General features: G+C 51.1%; 4 protein-coding genes across 5 annotated transcripts in view; 2 read left to right on the forward strand and 2 right to left on the reverse strand.

Moving 5' to 3' along the window:
• Window positions 1-327: 327 nt before the first annotated feature.
• LOC114445635 (axoneme-associated protein mst101(1)-like) lies at window positions 328-1,035 on the reverse strand (the record flags this gene model as incomplete). The annotated part of the gene is made up of 2 exons (XM_028420702.1): window positions 328-414; window positions 544-1,035. Coding segments are annotated over 2 exons (579 nt in total), but the record flags the coding sequence as incomplete, so codon positions are not given.
• Window positions 1,036-5,271: 4,236 nt separating this feature from the next.
• On the forward strand, window positions 5,272-9,966 carry cdx1b (caudal type homeobox 1 b). The gene is made up of 3 exons (XM_028421829.1): window positions 5,272-5,854; window positions 8,724-8,872; window positions 8,956-9,966. The coding sequence occupies exons 1-3, from the start codon at window positions 5,359-5,361 to the stop codon at window positions 9,181-9,183; spliced, it is 873 nt and encodes a 290-aa protein (XP_028277630.1). The 5' UTR covers window positions 5,272-5,358; the 3' UTR covers window positions 9,184-9,966.
• A 4,002-nt stretch (window positions 9,967-13,968) lies between these two features.
• On the forward strand, window positions 13,969-15,628 carry taf9 (TAF9 RNA polymerase II, TATA box binding protein (TBP)-associated factor). The gene is made up of 7 exons (XM_028421372.1): window positions 13,969-14,096; window positions 14,376-14,457; window positions 14,641-14,777; window positions 14,848-14,982; window positions 15,055-15,136; window positions 15,209-15,322; window positions 15,400-15,628. The coding sequence occupies exons 1-7, from the start codon at window positions 14,061-14,063 to the stop codon at window positions 15,555-15,557; spliced, it is 744 nt and encodes a 247-aa protein (XP_028277173.1). The 5' UTR covers window positions 13,969-14,060; the 3' UTR covers window positions 15,558-15,628.
• Window positions 15,629-17,646: 2,018 nt separating this feature from the next.
• Window positions 17,647-19,167, reverse strand: part of LOC114445898 (arrestin red cell) — a 12,780-nt gene continuing 11,259 nt past the window's right edge. The window contains exons 13-16 of one of the 2 annotated variants that reach the window (XM_028421211.1): window positions 19,091-19,167; window positions 18,700-18,776; window positions 18,533-18,587; window positions 17,647-18,291 (exon numbers count right to left, since the gene is read on the reverse strand). The exon at window positions 19,091-19,167 is cut by the window's right edge and continues 7 nt beyond it. In XM_028421211.1, the coding sequence (XP_028277012.1) occupies window positions 18,204-18,291; window positions 18,533-18,587; window positions 18,700-18,776; window positions 19,091-19,167 (297 nt within the window). In that variant the 3' untranslated portion in view covers window positions 17,647-18,203. Of the gene's footprint in view, window positions 18,295-18,532; window positions 18,588-18,699; window positions 18,777-19,090 lie in introns of both variants that reach the window. The other variant, XM_028421209.1, reaches the window with a different exon arrangement.

The following is a 19,167-nucleotide window of genomic DNA, read 5'->3' on the forward strand; positions in this document are numbered from 1 at the left end:
TACATCTGATCAATGTCCTGACTGTGAACTGGAAGCCAACAGGTGCAGCTCAGACATGTACAGCTACACTGTGGGGTGGAGTGTACTGCTGGCTGCCACCACAGGAGGGCAGCAGTCACACATAGAACCAGATCAGAGAGACAGCAGAACTAGAAATGTTCTGTTCTGATACTGAAGGACAAGTCCAACAAAGAATGAAGCCTCCTCTTCCTCTGCAGCCTCCTCTTCCTCTGCAGCCTCCTCTTCCTCTGCAGCCTCCTCTTCCTCTCCAGCCTCCTCTTCCTCTGCAGCCTCCTCTGCAACCTCCTCTTCCTCTGAAGGCTCCTCTTCCTCTGAAGGCTCCTCTTCCTCTGAGGGCTCCTCTTCCTCTGCAGCCTCCTCTTCCTCTGCAGGCTCCTCTTCCTCTGCAGCCTCCTCTGAAGGCTCCTCTTCCACTGAGGGCTCCTCTTCCTCTGAAGGCTCCTCTTCCTCTGCAGCCTCCTCTGAAGGCTCCTCTTCCTCTGAGGGCTCCTCTTCCTCTGCAGCCTCCTCTTCCTCTGCAGCCTCCTCTTCCTCTGCAGCCTCCTCTGCAGCCTCCTCTTCCTCTGCAGCCTCCTCTGAAGCCTCCTCTTCCTCTGCAGCCTCCTCTTCCTCTGAAGGCTCCTCTTCCTCTGCAGCCTCCTCTTCCTCTGAAGGCTCCTCTTCCTCTGCAGCCTTCTCTTCCTCTGAAACCTCCTCTTCCTCTGCAGCCTCCTCTTCCTCTGAAGGCTCCTCTGCAGCCTTCTCTTCCTCTGAAGCCTCCTCTTCCTCTGCAGCCTCCTCTTCCTCTGAAGGCTCCTCTTCCTCTGTAGCCTCCTCTTCCTCTGCAGCCTCCTCTTCCTCTCCAGCCTCCTCTGAAGCTTCCTCTTCCTCTGCAGCCTCCTCTTCCTCTCCAGCCTCCTCTGAAGCTTCCTCTTCCTCTGCAGCCTCCTCTTCCTCTCCAGCCTCTTCCTCTGCAGCCTCCTCTGCAACCTCCTCTTCCTCTGAGGGCTCCTCTTCCTCTGCAACCTCCTCTTCCTCTGAGGGCTCCTCTTCCTCTGCAGCCTCCTCTTCCTCTTCCTCTCCAGCCTCCTCTGAGGGCTCCTCTTCCTCTGCAGCCTCCTCTGAGGGCTCCTCTTCCTCTGCAGCCTCCTCTTCCTCTCCAGCCTCCTCTGAGGGCTCCTCTTCCTCTGCAGCCTCCTCTTCCTCTCCAGCCTCCTCTGAGGGCTCCTCTTCCTCTGCAGCCTCCTCTTCCTCTGCAGCCTCCTCTGAGGGCTCCTCTTCCTCTGCAGCCTCCTCTTCCTCTCCAGCCTCCTCTGAGGGCTCCTCTTCCTCTGCAGCCTCCTCTTCCTCTCCAGCCTCCTCTTCCTCTCCAGCCTCCTCTGAAGCTTCCTCTTCCTCTGCAGCCTCCTCTGCAACCTCCTCTTCCTCTGAGGGCTCCTCTTCCTCTGCAGCCTCCTCTTCCTCTCCAGCCTCCTCTGAGGGCTCCTCTTCCTCTGCAGCCTCCTCTTCCTCTGCAGGCTGTCAGAGGTGTCTGGATTATTCAGGGTTCTGGATTATTCAGACCTGGCCGCGGTGTTTCTCACATACAAACTGTGTCAAGGTGAGCGGTGACAGGCTGCCGGGTCGTAAAGGCTGCGGTGTTTACGAGCCGCCGCCATCATCGGACTTTCCATAAAGTGCAGTTTATGGCTGTTAGTGGGTTAATGGTTCACCTGAAGACAGGTGACAGAGGGAACCAAGAGCAAGGGACACACACACACACACACAGACACACACACACAGACACACACACTCTGCCTCTGTCCTTTTCTGTGTGTGAGTGTAACTTGTTTTCAGGTCAGTGTGTTTGTGTCTCAGATGTTTGAGGTGGGAGCTCACGTCTTCTCCGGGGACACTCGGAGGTCCTGCCCGTGGGCCCGGCCGTGGGCCCGGCCGTGGGCCCGGCCGTGGGCCCGGCCGTGGGCCCGGCCGTGGGCCCGGCTGTGGCTCACCTGCAGCTCGGTGAGACTTTGGTCTGGTCAAACAGAGGAAAACAGAGCGATTAGCTGATAATGTGGATCTGCTGTCAGCCGACGATCATTAACCAGAGCTCCCACCATCACACACCTCTCACTCTGACCTTCTTCATGGCTCCAGAGATCAACACTCTCCACAGGCTCTGCTTTGATTCCACTCATTATTTCATCTTCTCATCATGTCTTTTTACTGACAAATTATTTTATTTTAATTAAAAAACAAATATTTCTATGTTATTTTTTTAAATGTAAATAAATGTAAAATTAAATGTACATTTAAAATAAATGTAAAAAATAACAGAAATATTTTATATATATATATATATAATATATATTCAGTATAATAATATCAGGCGTGGAATGTCTTCCTCTGTGTCGCCTGTCTGACCTCGTACCTGTGGAGCTGTGTTGAACCACCTGCAGTGATGCAGCCTCTTCATGTCGCAGCATTCCAGAAAAAAAAAAAAAACAAATCAAATATGAACATTTAGTCATCATAATTGTCACTGAGCAACAATACTTATCATTATATAATAAATAATATATATAAATAATATTATAATATTATAAATAATAATGCGATGGTTCATGATGTATATTAATGATAATACCTCTGTTTATCTCTCAGTCGTCCCTCTCCGGGCTCAGCTTCAACCCTCTCGGTCTTGTTGGTATGTTTACAATATAAATACAAACAGGAAGTCACATCACTGAACAGCTGTGACAGGACAGAGGTGACATCACAGCAGAATGATGAAGAGGAGTCATCAGACGTCTTCTTCATTTGGACTTGAATCAATGAATGGAGCGCGCCTCTGTTAGGCAGCATGCTGTGTGTGTGTGTGTGTGTGTGTGTGTGTGTGTGTGTGTGTGTGTGTGTGAGTATTATTGGAGCTTTTATGTGATTTTACTGCAGTGGACTAAACTAAATACTCATCAGTGTAAAACAATAAATCTCCCATAAATCCATAAAGACTCTGATAATTCCTCTCCAGCGGAGGGTCTCCGGTTTGAATCCCTCTCAGGTGGCGCTGTGTATGAGTTTACTGCTGTGCATGAAAACCATCTTCAAGAAGGCTCCTTCAGATCTGTGCTGTCTAAACAGATGTGGAGCTCCTCAAGACCACGAACATACGTGTGTGTTTGGTTTTATCTTCATTCCACCCTGCACCTATTTTATTATGCTGTAAATATACTGTTTCATTTCTATAGATATTAACTGTGCTGAGTGCCTGGATGCTGCTGCTGCAATAGTGATATTTCCCCGCTTGGGATAAATAAAGTATTTCTGTTCTGTTCTGTTCTGTTCTGTTCTGTTCTGTTCTGCTCTGTTCTGCTCTGCTCTGCTCTGCTCTGCTCTGCTCTGTTCTGTTCTGTTCTGTTCTGTTCTGCTCTGCTCTGTTCTGTTCTGTTCTGTTCTGCTCTGCTCTGCTCTGCTCTGCTCTGTTCTGCTCTGCTCTGCTCTGCTCTGTTCTGTTCTGTTCTGTTCTGTTCTGCTCTGCTCTGCTCTGCTCTGTTCTGTTCTGTTCTGTTCTGCTCTGCTCTGCTCTGCTCTGTTCTGTTCTGTTCTGTTCTGCTCTGCTCTGTTCTGTTCTGTTCTGCTCTGCTCTGTTCTGTTCTGTTCTGCTCTGCTCTGCTCTGCTCTGTTCTGCTCTGTTCTGTTCTGCTCTGCTCTGTTCTGTTCTGTTCTGCTCTGCTCTGTTCTGTTCTGTTCTGCTCTGTTCTGTTCTGTTCTGCTCTGTTCTGCTCTGCTCTGCTCTGTTCTGTTCTGTTCTGTTCTGCCGCTCCAGCAGGCTACAGTTAGCATGCTAACACTCATGGATTCCTCTGGTGAATCTCTGCTTTATTCTGGAACTGAGCGATAATGATTCGTATTGTGACTGAAATAAAAATCCATGCTGCTGATGGAAGCACTGAGTCCCTCAACAGAATAAACTACAAACAATAAAAGAAAGAAAATATTAGAACACATTTATAATATGTTCAGATAATTAAAACACCAACGTGAAACCTCCCTGTGTGTGTGTGTGTTTAAATTCTATGATTGTACTCAGTGTACTTTTACAGAACTATAGGTAATATGTATTTTATAGTTTTAATTCAGCTCCTGATGAATCACAGATTTAAAGTTTTCAGTCACAGGAAATGATGATATTTATATTTACATTTATATTTACATTTATTTAATTTTTATTTATATCTATGTTTATATATACATATATATATATATTATGTTTATATTTATTTAATTTATATTTATATCTATGTTTGTACACACACACACATATATATATATATATATATATTATGTTTATATTTATTTAATTTATATTTATATTTATGTTGTTTGTTATATGTTTATATTTATTTATGTTTATTTATGTTTGTATTTATATTTATTAATTTATATCTATGTTTATATTCTATGTTTATATTTATTTATATTTATAATTATATTTATGTTGTTTGTTATATGTTTATATTTATTTATATTTATTTATGTTTATATTTATATTTATTTATATCTATGTTTATATTTATTTATATTTATATTTATGGAGTACAGACATGTTTCATGTTAAAGTCTGGTTTTGATTTATAGCAGAGTTTCTTTTTGTTTTACTTCATAATAAAAATGTTTTCGGTCCAAAATAAAATGTAGCTCTCATGACAAAGACTTTAAAATCATCATCAATGATTTAGTGCTGTCACACCAACAGAGGCCGTTAGAACAGGAGAATGAAAGGATCAATAATACAGCAGGTTTCAGGCGCCATTATTATCAATATTATTATGATCTATATTGTTGTTGTTGTTGTTGTGGAACTGTAAACACACGGTTAACAGGGACACAACATGTTCACAGCGGATGTGAGTCCGCCTGATGAGCTCCGGCTCTTTGAAGTGCAGCAGCGGACTGTCATGCAAATGGATCCGATAGAGAGGAGCCTGCAGCCGGGGGAGGCCGGGAGAGACGGAGGGAGACGGGGGGAGGCCGGGGGAGGCCGAGGGAGACGGGGGGAGGCCGGGGGAGGAGGGCCGCGTCGGAGAGGAGGCCGGCTGTTTGTCTGGGCCTCATTCAGAACTTTAAAAGAACTTTAACATAACCCGAAGGAGGAAGAGCGGCGAGAGAGGAAGGCCAAGGGGTGAGGGAGGGGGAGGTGTGTGGGGGAGATAAGAGTCATAAAAGCGGCCATGTGACCGCGGCGGTTTTTAACGGGCAGCTGATGGAGGAGGAGGCAGCAGGTGGAGCGAGAGGCTGTCAGTGAAGCTGCCTACCTGCAGACAGGTGAGAGGCAGGCTGGATCCGCACCGCGCAGAGGGAGCCCCCTCACCCGGAAAGATGTACGTGAGCTACCTGCAGCTGGACAAGGACCCCGCCATGTACCCGCACCAGAACACGGTGACCCGGCACCCGGGCCTCAGCCTCAGCCCGCAGAACTTCCCCGTCCCCGCCCCGCCCCAGTACCCGGACTTCGCCGGTTACCACCACCACCACCACCACGGCCTCGGCAACGACCCGCACACGGCACAGCATCAAGCCGGGCCCGGCGCAGGCGGCTGGAGCCCGGCCTACCCGCCTCCTCCGCCTCCGCCCACCCGGGAGGACTGGTCGTCCCACCACTACGCGGCGGCGGCGGCGGCTGCGGCGGCCGGCGGGTCCCCCGCGGCTTCCAGCGGCCCGACCCTGGGCTTCAGCCCCCCGGAGTTCCCGGGACAGCCGCCTGCGCTGATGGCCGCCTCCCTGAACGCGTCGGCCGGGCAGCTGTCCCCCGGGTCCCCGCGGAGGAGAAACCCCTACGACTGGATACGAAGCGCCGCACCGCCCAGCAACCCGAGTAAGACACACACACACACACACACACCTGTTGCACAAATGATCCAATAACAGGACGTATTGATCATGTTTACTGTTCTCTGGATCGATCTTAATGTAATAATGCTGCCGCCGATCAAAGCAGAAACATTTAATATGATCTGATCAATATGATCTGATCAATCAGAGGTCTAAACACACGCGTCTGATAACAATAATAACAATAATAATAACAATAATAATAATATTATTGTTGTTATTATTATTGTTGTTATTACATAGATAGATCGATACTCATCGATCAGGTCTCACCGTGAGAACAGGCCGGGGCTCCGCTCGTGCTCCGCCGGGTCCCGCGGCCTGTCGCCGCCGTGGGGCGGGTGAAGCCGTTATGATGTTAATGTCCTTTGTCCTCCGCTTGTCCCGGGGAGGAGACAACAAGACAGTCCGCTTTGAAGTGTGAGGAGCTGCAGATAACAGCTGACTGAGGTCACAGGGCCTGGAAACCTTCAGCACAGCCCGGCCCGGTCCAGGAAGCCCGGCCCGGTCTGCCGCAGAGGACCAAGTTCATCTACACATCCAGATGTTAAACATGATGGAGCATGATGAGCAGGCCGCTGTGGCAGGATGGGCACACAGCCGCCATGCTGGCTTTGTTCATTTCGGCGTGGCGTGGGTCTGGTTGAGACGTTCTGTCTCTGGGTCATGGACACGTCCCCGCCGCTGGGACACGAGCTGTTTCCTCATAAACTGGTCATGCTTCTCAGCACACTGACCGCAGCAGGCTGCAGTTCCTCCACTGACCAGCAGGCTCAGGAGGCCTCCATGTAGGTCAGGTGTCAGCAGCGCCTCCTCCTGTAACAGAAGGATACGCAGCAGTTAGCCAGGGCGTGCTAACCATGCCGTGGAATTAGCTGTCAGCTTTATGTCCCCTGACCCGGGGTCTGTCCCCATGTGCTGCCCCCTGTGGACAGGCTCCGGTCGGGGGTCGGACGGGGGTCGGACGGGAGTGACGGTGCAGTCGGGGGCGGTGCTCCACAGGGCTCAGGGCCGGGCCGCTGCTGCTCTGTGTGCAGACGACAGTCGGGAAGGGTTAAACATCACGCCTCAGTGTTAGCCGGGGTCAGTCAGGTATCTGAGGTCAAAGGTCAGAGGTGTGTGTGGCCCTGAGTTTCCTATGAAGCAGCTGAGCTGTGGGAGTCTGTGCAGGGAGCAGCCTGATCCACCGGCTCCTCGGCACACTGCTGCTTTCACTTTGGAACAAATGCAGCAGCAGCAGCAGCTGCAGCAGCAGCAGCAGCAGCTGGACGGGCCGGACCGGTGTTTGAGTTCTAATTAGAGGGGGGGGGGGGGCACTTATTGAACAGTTTGTTCAGGGTTAATGTTACAGAAGAGCTGAAGATGTTAATGAGCCTGAAGAGAGAGGCAGCCACTCAGACAGAGCAGCTGGAAGACACACACAGACACACACAGACACACAGACACACACACACAGACACACACAGAGACACACACAGACACACACAGAGACACACAGACACACACAGACACAGAGACACACACAGACACACACAGAGACACACAGACACACACAGACACAGAGACACACACAGACACACACAGACACACAGAGACACACACACAGACACACACAGACACACACAGAGACACACAGAGACACACACACAGAGACACACACTGACACACACACAGACACACACACAGAGACACACACAGACACACACACAGAGACACACACAGACACACACACACACAGAGACACACACAGAGACACACACAGACACACAGAGACACACACAGACACACACACAGACACACAGAGACACCCAGACACACACACACAGACACACACAGACACACACACACACACACAGACACACACACACAGACACACAGAGACAGAGACACACACAGACACACACAGAGAGACACACACGGACACACACACAGAGACACACACAGAGAGACACACACAGACACAGAGACACACAGAGAGACACACAGAGACACACACAGACACACACACAGAGACACACACACAGAGACACACAGAGACACACACAGACACACACACACACACACACAGACAGAGACACACACAGAGACACACACAGAGACACACACAGAGACACAGAGACACACACAGACACACAGAGACACACAGAGACACACAGACACACAGAGACACACAGAGACAGAGACACACAGAGACACACAGAGAGACACACACAGACACACACAGAGACACACAGACACACACACAGACACACAGACACAGACAGACACACACAGACACACACACACAGACACAGACAGACACACACACACACACAGACACACACAGACACACACAGACACACACACACACACAGACACACACACAGACACACACACAGACACACACCTCTCCGGTGTGTCAGAAATCAGACAGTTCTGTGAATGAAGCGGCTGCAGACACACTTTATATGACGTGTTATAAACACACTCTCCTCTGCTGTGTTCACTTTGCATGAGCTGAGTGATATCTGCTGGTGTTCATCCAGTGTGTGCGTCTGTGTGTGTTTCTGCGTGTGTGTGTCACAGTTCTGCCATGTATCCATATTATTACTTCCTGTATGTGTCACATGACGTCCTCCTGTGCCCCGCCCCCTGAGCAGACAGCTTTATTGGCGTACGCCTGGGATCAGTAACGTGTATCTGATTCTGATGCTACATGTAGCTGCTAGCTGTATGAATGTGTAATAAAGTGCAGACGCTGACGCCCCTCTGTGATGACATCATGCAGCGACATGTGCACACGCGTGCTGCTGCGTCGCCTGCAGGGGGCAGCGCTGAGCCGAGGTGTGACTCTCTCTTCATGTCCTCTGCAGATGGAAAGACGAGGACCAAAGACAAGTACCGCGTGGTGTACACGGACCACCAGCGCCTGGAGCTGGAGAAGGAGTTTCACTACAGCAAATACATCACCATCAGGAGGAAGGCGGAGCTCGCCACCGCGCTCAGTCTGTCAGAGAGACAGGTAAGCATCTGACCAGGACCGCAGAACCTCTTCCTGAACGCTGTGTGATGTCACTAACCCCCCCCCCCCCTCCTCTTCTCCAGGTGAAAATCTGGTTCCAGAACCGCCGGGCGAAGGAGCGCAAGATCAACAAGAAGAAGCTCCAGCAGCCGGCCTCCTCCACGACCACACCCACCCCGCCCACCGGCACTGGAGGAGGAGGCAGCGCCAGCCTCCATGGAGGAGGCGGTAGTGTTGCCATGGTGACGAGCAGCAGCAATGGGCTGGTGTCACCTTCCTCTCTGTCTCTGAACATCAAAGAGGAGTACTGACAAAAGACCGTGTTTGATTGGACGCTGAGGTCAGGGGTCAGGACCCCCCCCCCTCGACACTGCCGGCAGCTGGGCTCCTCCCATCAGATCTCTGCTAAACCGTGATTGGACCCTCTCAGTGCGATGTGATGCTGTCCACAGGCTCCTCCTGTTCCACCTGAAATCATCAGGGGGCGTGGCCAGAATTGACCATGTGACCACGCTGCATGATTGGGGGGGTGTAAAGTGGGAGGAGCTTTCCTCTCCTGGATAACATCATGTTTTGTCCACAGGCTCAGAATACTACACTACCCATGAGCCCTGAGGGTTCAGGGCAGCAGCTGGACCCTCACAGAGGACAGCAGGCCAGGGGGAGGCGGAGGGGTCTCAGTTCCTGCACGGGAGGAGCCCGACCCAAAGGCCGCTTCCACTGCAGGAACTGAGCAACATGCACGGTCCAACAAGTCTGAGCTCGCTCCTCCCTCCTCCTCTCTTAGTCCGGCCCTCTTAGATGCAGCCGGTTGCGTTTTCTTTGTTTACCTCCAAGTCTAAGAAGGTAAACAAAGAAAGAGTCGCCATGTTTTTTCAGCCCTGAAGGAGGAAGCACGGCTTCACCAGTGACTCCTCCCACTTCACGCTCTGAGCTTTGATTAGGTCTTTGGTTCCTGTTGTAAGCATGCCCCCCCCTCGCTCCTGCTCTGGTTTGACCTCTGACCTCTGATGACTCGGGTGCAGGTGAACAGGCTGACAGCTGGGCGTGGACACATCACCTCCGCATGTTCGCAGCGCTCGGAGCCGCCCGCTCGCGGCAGCAAATGTGTGTAAATGTTTGATCAGACTTCATCATGTGTATATTTTAAAATGTAATTTTTATTAAAAACAAAAACACTTTATTGTTAAACTGGCTGCGGATCTCTGTCTGCCTCCACACAAAACAAAGATGGCTGACCTCACAGTAACAGACTAGAGCTAGTGTCTTTAGAGTATAGCTGTAAAGTAATTAGCGAGGTAGTTATCCACTCCAGCTTCACACATACAGAAGCTAGCTAGCGTATGTTAGCTGGCGGCGCAGACTCTCAGGCCTTCTCCAGTATTGAACCTCCCTCAGTGTCCTGTGTGTGATATATGTGTCTGCTAACTGATGCGGCAGTTGAGGTGTGGTGTCCAAAGGGTAAAGAGGAACACTGGGCAAACAGAGCATGCTGCTATCTGCCGCGCTGTGTTCGTGTGTCCACACTCGGACCTTTGTCCCTATGAGTCCATTTTACCTCCAACAACAGTCCTATCTTAACACTGATAGAGACTATCAGCAGTGTGTGCGTGTGTGCGTCACAGTGATGGGCTGGGAGCCATCTTGAACTTGAAGCTGTGAGTAGGTTCAGTTTCGGAGGCGTCTTTGCTGATAAATCCTGTCAGAACACTGCTAGCATGAAGCGCTGCATGTGGAGAAGAAGAACGCTACGCTATAACATCACGTAATACCACTGGGAACCATCGGATGGTGCAGTGAGCCGGTCTGCCCTCAGTCAGAGAGAGAGGAAGAGTCTAGCATTGGTGTTGGTGTAGAAAGGCTTGACTGAAGCTAGCACGCTAACTGAGTAGCAAACACTCTGCCCACCTCCCTGTGAGCCTGCAGCGAGGCAGCATGGAGGGACATCTCCACCCCGTCCATGACGGACACGTCGTCAGTAGCAACAGCTGTGCTCGCGCTCATTTTTGGGTAAACAGAGCGTAATGAGAGCAGAGCCACCATAAAGTTTATGGGGGGGGCGCAGTAAAAGGTTTCACCACAGAGACGCAGACATGTTTGTGAAGGAGGCGTGATGAGCTCTGATAGGCGAGAGGGACCCAAACACACAAAGCTGCTGCTCCGCAGGGCGCCGGCCTCCGAGAGGACAGCGGGCCTCCGAGAGGACAGCCGGCCTCCGACAGGACAGCGGGCCTCCGAGAGGACAGCCGGCCTCCGAGAGGACAGCCGGCCTCCGAGAGGACAGCGGGCCTCCGAGAGGACAGCCGGCCTCCGACAGGACAGCGGGCCGAGCGGCAGCTGCACTGACCAGGACTGAGCTACAGTGTGTGTCCGGTAAATGGCATCACATATGAAGGCAGCGTGTGCACAGTGAGGACGACATTTTACGTGTTCTTGTGCGTCCGACACAACAACCTGACAAAAAGCATCAGGTGATCCGATCTAAAGCCATGAAGGCTGTAACCACCTCTGCTGCCCTATATATGATGTGTGTGTGTGTGGTTTAACGAGGAACAACATCCTGTTCTGTTATCAGCAGGTCAGATGTTCACCTGGCTGCCAGCCAGCGGCGGCGAGGAGGAGCAGGACGTCAGGCGGCACCGATCGATCGAACACAGACTAAACGATCATCGATGACCTCATGTGACCTGAAATCATTTCAGACAGGACGGCATTAAGCCGACGGTTCGAGCCCAGACGGTGCTTCCTGGAAACACACACTCACCGACAGCGTGACGGGAGGAGCGGCGGCCATTTCAGGACACGTCTCTCCAAAACAAAATGGCTGCCAACGAGCGAACACGTCTGAAGTCAGTCAGTTCGTCCTGCGGCCTCGCCGCTGTCTAAGAGCTTGCAGCAGTCAGCGTCTCACACAAGAAGTAAAGTGAGCAAACAACTCTCGCTGCCCGCCGCCGTCCATAAACAGCCACTCGTCCACACGTATACAGCCGCCTGTTTATGACCATTTACCATAAACTTTCATTTACAGCACACTTCCTGCTCTAATACACCCCGTGTTGGCCACTCTGTTCAGGATCAACAGTGCAGCTGTAAACAGCAGATAATACTGAAGACACGCCGGGATTCCCCCGAACACCCGACCCGTCTGCAGGAAGGCAGGGAAGGGTTAACCCCGAAAAATATATGGAACTGTGGACGTCATTCAAAACAACACAACAAGTGTCATCACAAAAAATACACACACATGAAACCAATGATCACACTGATCCATGCGTGTCTGTGTCTGTGTGTCTGTGTGTGTGTGTGTGGGTCTGTCTGTGTGTGTGTGTGTGTGTGTGTGTCTGTGTGTGTGTTTGTGTGTGTGTGTCTGTGTGTGTGTCTGTGTGTGTGTGTGTTTGTGTGTGTCTGTGTGTGTCTGTGTGTGTGTGTCTGTGTGTGTGTGTCTGTGTCTGTGTGTGTGTGTGTGTGTGTCTGTGTGTGTGTGTCTGTGTCTGTGTGTGTGTCTGTGTGTGTGTGTGTGTGTCTCTGTGTGTGTCTGTGTGTCTGTGTCTGTGTGTGTGTGTGTGTCTGTGTGTGTGTCTGTGTGTGTGTGTGTGTGTGTGTGTGTCTGTGTGTGTGTGTCTGTGTCTGTGTGTGTGTGTGTGTGTGTGTCTCTGTGTGTGTCTGTGTGTCTGTGTCTGTGTGTGTGTGTGTGTCTCTGTGTGTGTCTGTGTGTCTGTGTCTGTGTGTGTGTGTGTGTGTCTGTGTGTGTGTCTGTGTGCAGCAGGCCGTTCACGTCTGTTTAGGGGTCAAAGGTCAGAACCCGGAGACCAGCGGGTGGGCCTCACACCTCTGAGCTAAAAATGCTAATTCCTCTAAAGCATGCTAATGCCGGCTCTTCCTGACTGCTGCTTCCCGCCATTGTTTACCCAGACTGCACCTGTGAGGCAGCGGGAATCTAAACACCCCTAAGACCTGATGGGGGGACAGAGACAGAGACACAGACACACACACACGGCGTCGGCCGCCATCATCAGGGCGTTAAATGAAAAGGTGTCAGGACCAAATGCAGCATGGGTATTATTATATGTTCTGTTAGATGAAGTGAGACGTGTCCAACGTGCAGCCTGAGAAACACGTCGGACAAACGGACACTTCTGAGCGAGCAGCGCCGTCAGAGCGTCGCTGAAACATTATTGATGATGGTGGGAATCAGCTGACGCGCTCTGCTTCCTGGCCGAGCGCCGCCTGCTTTACGAGCCCAGAGCTGTAAAGGTTAATCATTGTGGGAACACGCAGCGGCCTGCGGTGGGCGAGGTGTCACGGTTCTCATGTGCCGATGGGAGAATGTGACCCTGCAGGTAAACACCAGAAGGAGGGGGGTCGTGACCAGTGATGGCGGTTTCCATGGTAACAGTGCCTCCTCCTCCTGCTCTGTGACTGATGTGAGGATGTGTCCAGGCTGACGGGCATAAAGATGGACGACCTGTGATGTCATCAGTCTGCAGAGTGCCTCTGAAGCGAAGACTTTTCTCCGTTTGTTTCTTTCTTGTGTCTTCTTCTTTCTGTCTACTGGCTTGTTGTCATGGTAACAGGGAAGCTGCAGCATCCTGCTGGTCTAGAATCAGACTGACAGACCCTGACAGAGGAACCTGAACAGAACAAAGTCTTCTGGGAACATGAGTCATCTGGAACCTGCGGCGGCTCCACTTTGGACAGATAAGAGTCTTTTTATGACGTCTTCTTATCACAGCTCCTCTGTTTCACAACGCTCCCTGAGCTGAAGGGTCTTTGTGTCGGAGCACTTCCTGTCAGGATTCCCTGCCCGCTGAGCCTCTCTATGATCCATCCTGCAGCGCCACCTGCTGGCGGTGTGTGTTTAAAGCTCACATCTGTGCTGGGTCCATGTATCAATCACGTGGTACTATCTAGCAATAACAACAATAATAACAATAACAACAATATTATTATTACGAATAATAATAATAATAATAATAATAATAATAATAATAATAATAATAATAATAATAATAATAATAATCGATGTTTTCGCTGGAATCTGCTGCAGTGATCCTTCAGACCAAACGGTGGCGCTGACGCTCCGCCACACTGTATAAAAGAAGAAGAAGAGAGGCTGCGCTGTGTTTGTGAGGAAATAAGCGCAGAAGAAGAATAAGCTGCGGAGGCAGAGCCTGCGGAGGGAATTAAGATGTCTGCTCCGAAAACCATCCCGAAAGACGCTCAGGTGCCAAAATACCCGAAACTTTTCACAGCAAGCTACGATTTAAATCACTAGACTTTAAGTTAGCGCTAGCAGGGCAGCTAACGCAGCATTTAGCTCTCTGTTTACAACGATACTAGCTAGCGCCTAGCGTGTTAGCCTAGCCGTTAGCTAAACATATGAATTAAAGCGCGCAGCAGAGACTGCTGTCCGAGTCCAACACGTCATCAGCGGGGTTCAGTGCTTATTGACTGATGACGTATCAACCATCGGTTCAGACTGATCATCTGAGTGTGTTTGCAGGTGATGATCCAGATCCTGAAGGACATGGGCATCACCGAGTACGAGCCGCGAGTCATCAATCAGATGCTGGAGTTCACCTACAGTAAGTCAGAGCCTCCGCCGGACCCTGAATGCACCACGGCTGTAAATCTAAATGCTCTTTATGCTGCATTTAAAGTCCGGCTGCACTGTAAACAACAAACCGGAAGCCGACCTGTGTCCAGCAGTCACATGACCACAGCTCGGCGGGTGTTTGGCTGAGCTGATGATGAACTTCTCTCTGCAGGATACGTGACCACCATCATCGAGGACGCCAAAATCTACGCCACACACGCCAAGAAGTCAAACGTGGACGCTGACGACATCAAGCTGGCCATCCAGTGCCGCATGGACCAGTCCTTTACCTCGCCGCCTCCACGAGACGTAAGCCCTGCCCCCCTCTGTGCTGTGACGTCACGGGTCAGGTGGTGATGTTTCTCTGCTCTCTCTTCAGTTCCTGATGGAGGTGGCCAGGCAGAAGAACCAGACGCCGCTCCCACTCATCAAACCATACAGCGGGCCCCGCCTCCCTCCGGACCGCTACTGCCTGACCGCCCCAAACTACAGACTCAAGTCCATCCAGAAGAAGGTGACGCTCCGCCCCCCTTCGCCCTGACGCTGTGTCTCTGTCCACTCACTGTCTCTGCTGCTCTCCCTCCAGGTGTCCTCGTCGGCCAGCAGGATTTCTGTGCCCCGGCTCAGCGTGGGTGCGGTCTCCAGCAGGCCGACCACGCCCACACTCGGTGAGTCCCCACAGACGGACCTGAACAGTGTGTGTGTGTGTGTGTGTGTCCTGACCAGCGCTTTGTGTACAGGAACGCCATCTGTGCAGTCGGTCACCTCTAAAGTCAGCGCCCCGGTGTCTCTGTCGGGGCAGCGCTTCACTGTGCAGATCCCTCCGCCCTCTCAGACCACCACCACCAAAACCGGTAAGCCTAACGCAGCCCAACGTGAACACAAACATGGAGCCATCACTCACTCTGTCCATCTGTCCGTCTGTCCACAGCAACGCCGCCCACGCCGGCTGTGTCCAACGTCCTCATCAACCCGTCTTTGATTAGCTCCAAGAACATCCTCATCACCACCAACATGGTGTCTCAGAGCTCCGGCGGGGAGTCGCTGAAGAGGAAGCACGAAGAAGACGACGACTACGACACGTTATGACGGCACAGAGTGCTGGAGCCAGTACGTTTGTTTGTTTGCAGATTTACAATAAAAACATGTGTAACAACCTGTTAGCATGCTGCTGTTAGCATCATTGGTGCCGCACTGACAGCAGAACGTCAGGCGCCCCCTGGAGGCTCGGAGTGGTACAGCTCTGCACACTCTGCTTCAAACACCTGAGAGTTAAAAGATTTCATTCCCACATCTCCACCTGTCTGAACTTCCAGGTTTTTCTACAGTTTTCCTGCCTCCGGGAAAACGTTTATTTCAACACAGGCCTGAGCTGGATGTTCCAGACTCTTCTATCGGAGGAGGCCGCCTGCTGTGACGCAGCAGTCTGTCAGCAGACGCTCAGGCCGCCGCCTCAGGCATCAGCTGTCACCGACACATCTCATTCAAACCAAACAGGCTCAGTTCATTTCACCTTTAATAATAAAAAGAAAATTAAAATAAAAATCTCAAAATAAAAAACACATGGCAAAACAATAGACTCTGAAATGATTATGAGAATAATCATGGTCGCAATGATGATACAGTAATAATAGTCACCATAATAATAATAATAATCAGAAGCTTAATAATCAGAACCTTGCTGGTGTGGAGCGACCAGCAGAAATCACTTCCTGTTTATAGACATTATGGTAAGCATCGCACAGGCCGGGGCGTGGCACTTATTTTCACACGTAGCAAAGTTACCCCACAGATGCACGACAAAAGAAGGACAGAATCACAGCTCGCACGATTCACAGCACGGTTTGGAAAATCAGGTCAGAGAATGAAAACATGCTTCTTCTTCCATCAACTGGCGAGCGAGGCGGGACGCAAGTCTGGCAGTTTTTAAGATTAAAAGGAATTTAGAAACAAAAGGGCCAACACGCCGAGGAAGAGCACGGCCCTCCTCTGCAGCTCTGTGGGTCTGATGCTGAAAGTGCTCGTACGTCTGAACACGGAGGAGGAAACACCGCGGCTGCCGTTCTGCTCCGAGCATGTGACGGCGCCATCCGAGGTCACGTGACTCAACGTGAGGGAAAACACCAGATGATGGTGAGAATTGTGTGTTTGTCCCGCTCTCAGGGCGGCGTGGGCCGACAGCTGCCCTCCATTCAGCTGCAAGCTCAGAACAACACACTTAACCCTTTCAGGAGCAGGACATGAATGGTTCAAATGTTCTGGCACTAAAATCAGAAGGATCATTTTCATAGTGTTGGCGGCGCTGACACGAGAAGGCACGATGCTGCATGAACACAAAGCAACACAACAGCAGTGTTTCCTTTGAGGAGGAGATGGGTTAGACACACAGACAGACACACACACACACACAGACAGAGACAGACACACACATACACGGAGACAGAGACACACACAGAGACAGAGAGACACACACACAGACTCACACACACAGGGACACACAGACAGAGACAGACACACACACACAGACACACACATACAGACACACACACACACAGACAGACACACACACACAGACAGAGACAGACACACACACACACAGACACACACACAGACAGACACACACATACAGACACACACACACACAGACGCACACACAGACAGAGACACACACACACAGACACACACACACACAGACGCACACACACACACAGACACACACATACAGACACACACACACACAGACAGACACACACACACAGACAGAGACAGACACACACACACACACAGACAGACACACACACAGACAGAGACAGACACACACATACAGACACACACACACACACAGACAGACACAGACACACACACAGACGCACACAGACACACACACACACAGACAGACACACATACACACACAGACGCACACACACAGACACACACACACACACAGACACACACACACACACAGAGACAGACACACACACACACAGAGACAGAAGAACCAGTCAAACGTCAGTCGGTGTGAAAGAATCCATTCCAGCGTGATGAGACTGAAGCTCTCAGACTGATCAATGACAGATTTATTGATCAGTGATCAGCAGTGGTCTAATCGAGAGGAGCAGCCCCCAGAGGGCAGCATGGAGGAGGAGTTAAACTAGTTTTACTCCTTCCCGAAAATCTGATATTTTACTCAGTAACATCAGAAGCTCCGCCTCCTCCTCCTGACTTCCTGTCTGAGTGGACTCCATCTTGGTTTTTGACCAAACAGAAGAAACGAGCCGTCCCACACTGGAATGCTTCTTTAAAGGGCTGACAGACACAAAATGGCCGACAGGAGGAGGAGAGCGGATGCTGGTGTGTGTGTGTGTGTGTGTCATCATGACAGAGAGCAGCTCCAGGATTTATGTGAAGAACCACTGAACACAGCGTTTCTTTCTACGTGTCAAATATATAATCTGTTTGTACAAGATGGCCGATAAACGCAGCTGCTTCTCAAACGCCCGCGACCGCACAGGGAAAAACAGGGACAGCGTCTGTCCTGCAGCAGAGAGAGGACGGGTGGAGAAGATGGTGGAAAAATGGCGGCAGCGTGATGAATGAAGCGAGAGAGGAAGAACACTCTGTCCAGCTATGGCCTCATCCGTCCCCTCCACCGGGGAATGCAACGTGAACAGTGAGTGTGTGTGCGTGGGGGGGGGGGGGGGTGAAGCAGGAGGATGAAGAAGAGGTGGCGGCCTCCTAGCAGTCCTCGTCCTTGTCGTCCACGACGCCTTTCAGCCGCAGGCGGGCGAAGTCCTCGAAGACGAAGTCGTCGTCCTGGGAGATGCTGCTGGAAGACAGAGAGGACAATCACACTCACAATGCTACGCTACTGTGCTACTAACAGAACCACAACACAACCCAACCCCACACTACACAACCCAACCCCACACTACACAACCCAACCCCACACTACACAACCCAACCCCACACTACACCTGATGGACCAGAGGTCAGAGGTCACACATTTAGAGAGGAGTCTGAACCAAGAGCTGACTCACACAAACAAACACAAGCAAGAAACTTACTTTGTGTCAAACTCTATCAAGTTGGTGTCGATGGGCGGGTCCATCTCTGGCACAGCTGTAACACACAGACAGCACGTCACACTGTTTCCATGGAAACCGCCTCTCATCTTTAAGGAGAGCCCAAGATGAACACACACACACTCACACACACACACACACACACACACCTGACTGTGGGCGGGACAGCGGTGGCTCCACAGGTTTAGGATGCATTAGGATGAAGGGCAGCTCCACCGACACATCTCTGAAACACAGACGGTCAGGAGGCCTGTATCAACACACCTGATCAATCAGCATTAATCCAGAGCAGACGGTTCTAATCATCATCACATGTTCTGTTTCTGAACCGTCCACTGCTCTGCAAACACTTCAGTGAGCTTCACTGTAAAACTGTGTGTCCTGGAACAATCTGAAACCTGGACTCCATCACAGAGAGGAGCAGCAAGGACTAGGCTGGACCTGCACCCATCAACACTAATGGAAAGGATCCATCCGCTGTGTGTGTGTGTGTGAGCTGTGGCAGCAGGAAGTGATGTCAGCTGTGTGTGTGTGTTGTACCCGCCGCGTGAAACCACCAGCTTGACTTTGACTCTGTAGGACACCAGGATCCCCAGGACCTCCTTGTTGGTCACGTC

This window comes from Parambassis ranga, chromosome 14 (assembly GCF_900634625.1).
Source record: "Parambassis ranga chromosome 14, fParRan2.1, whole genome shotgun sequence".
NCBI lineage: Eukaryota > Metazoa > Chordata > Actinopteri > Ambassidae > Parambassis > Parambassis ranga.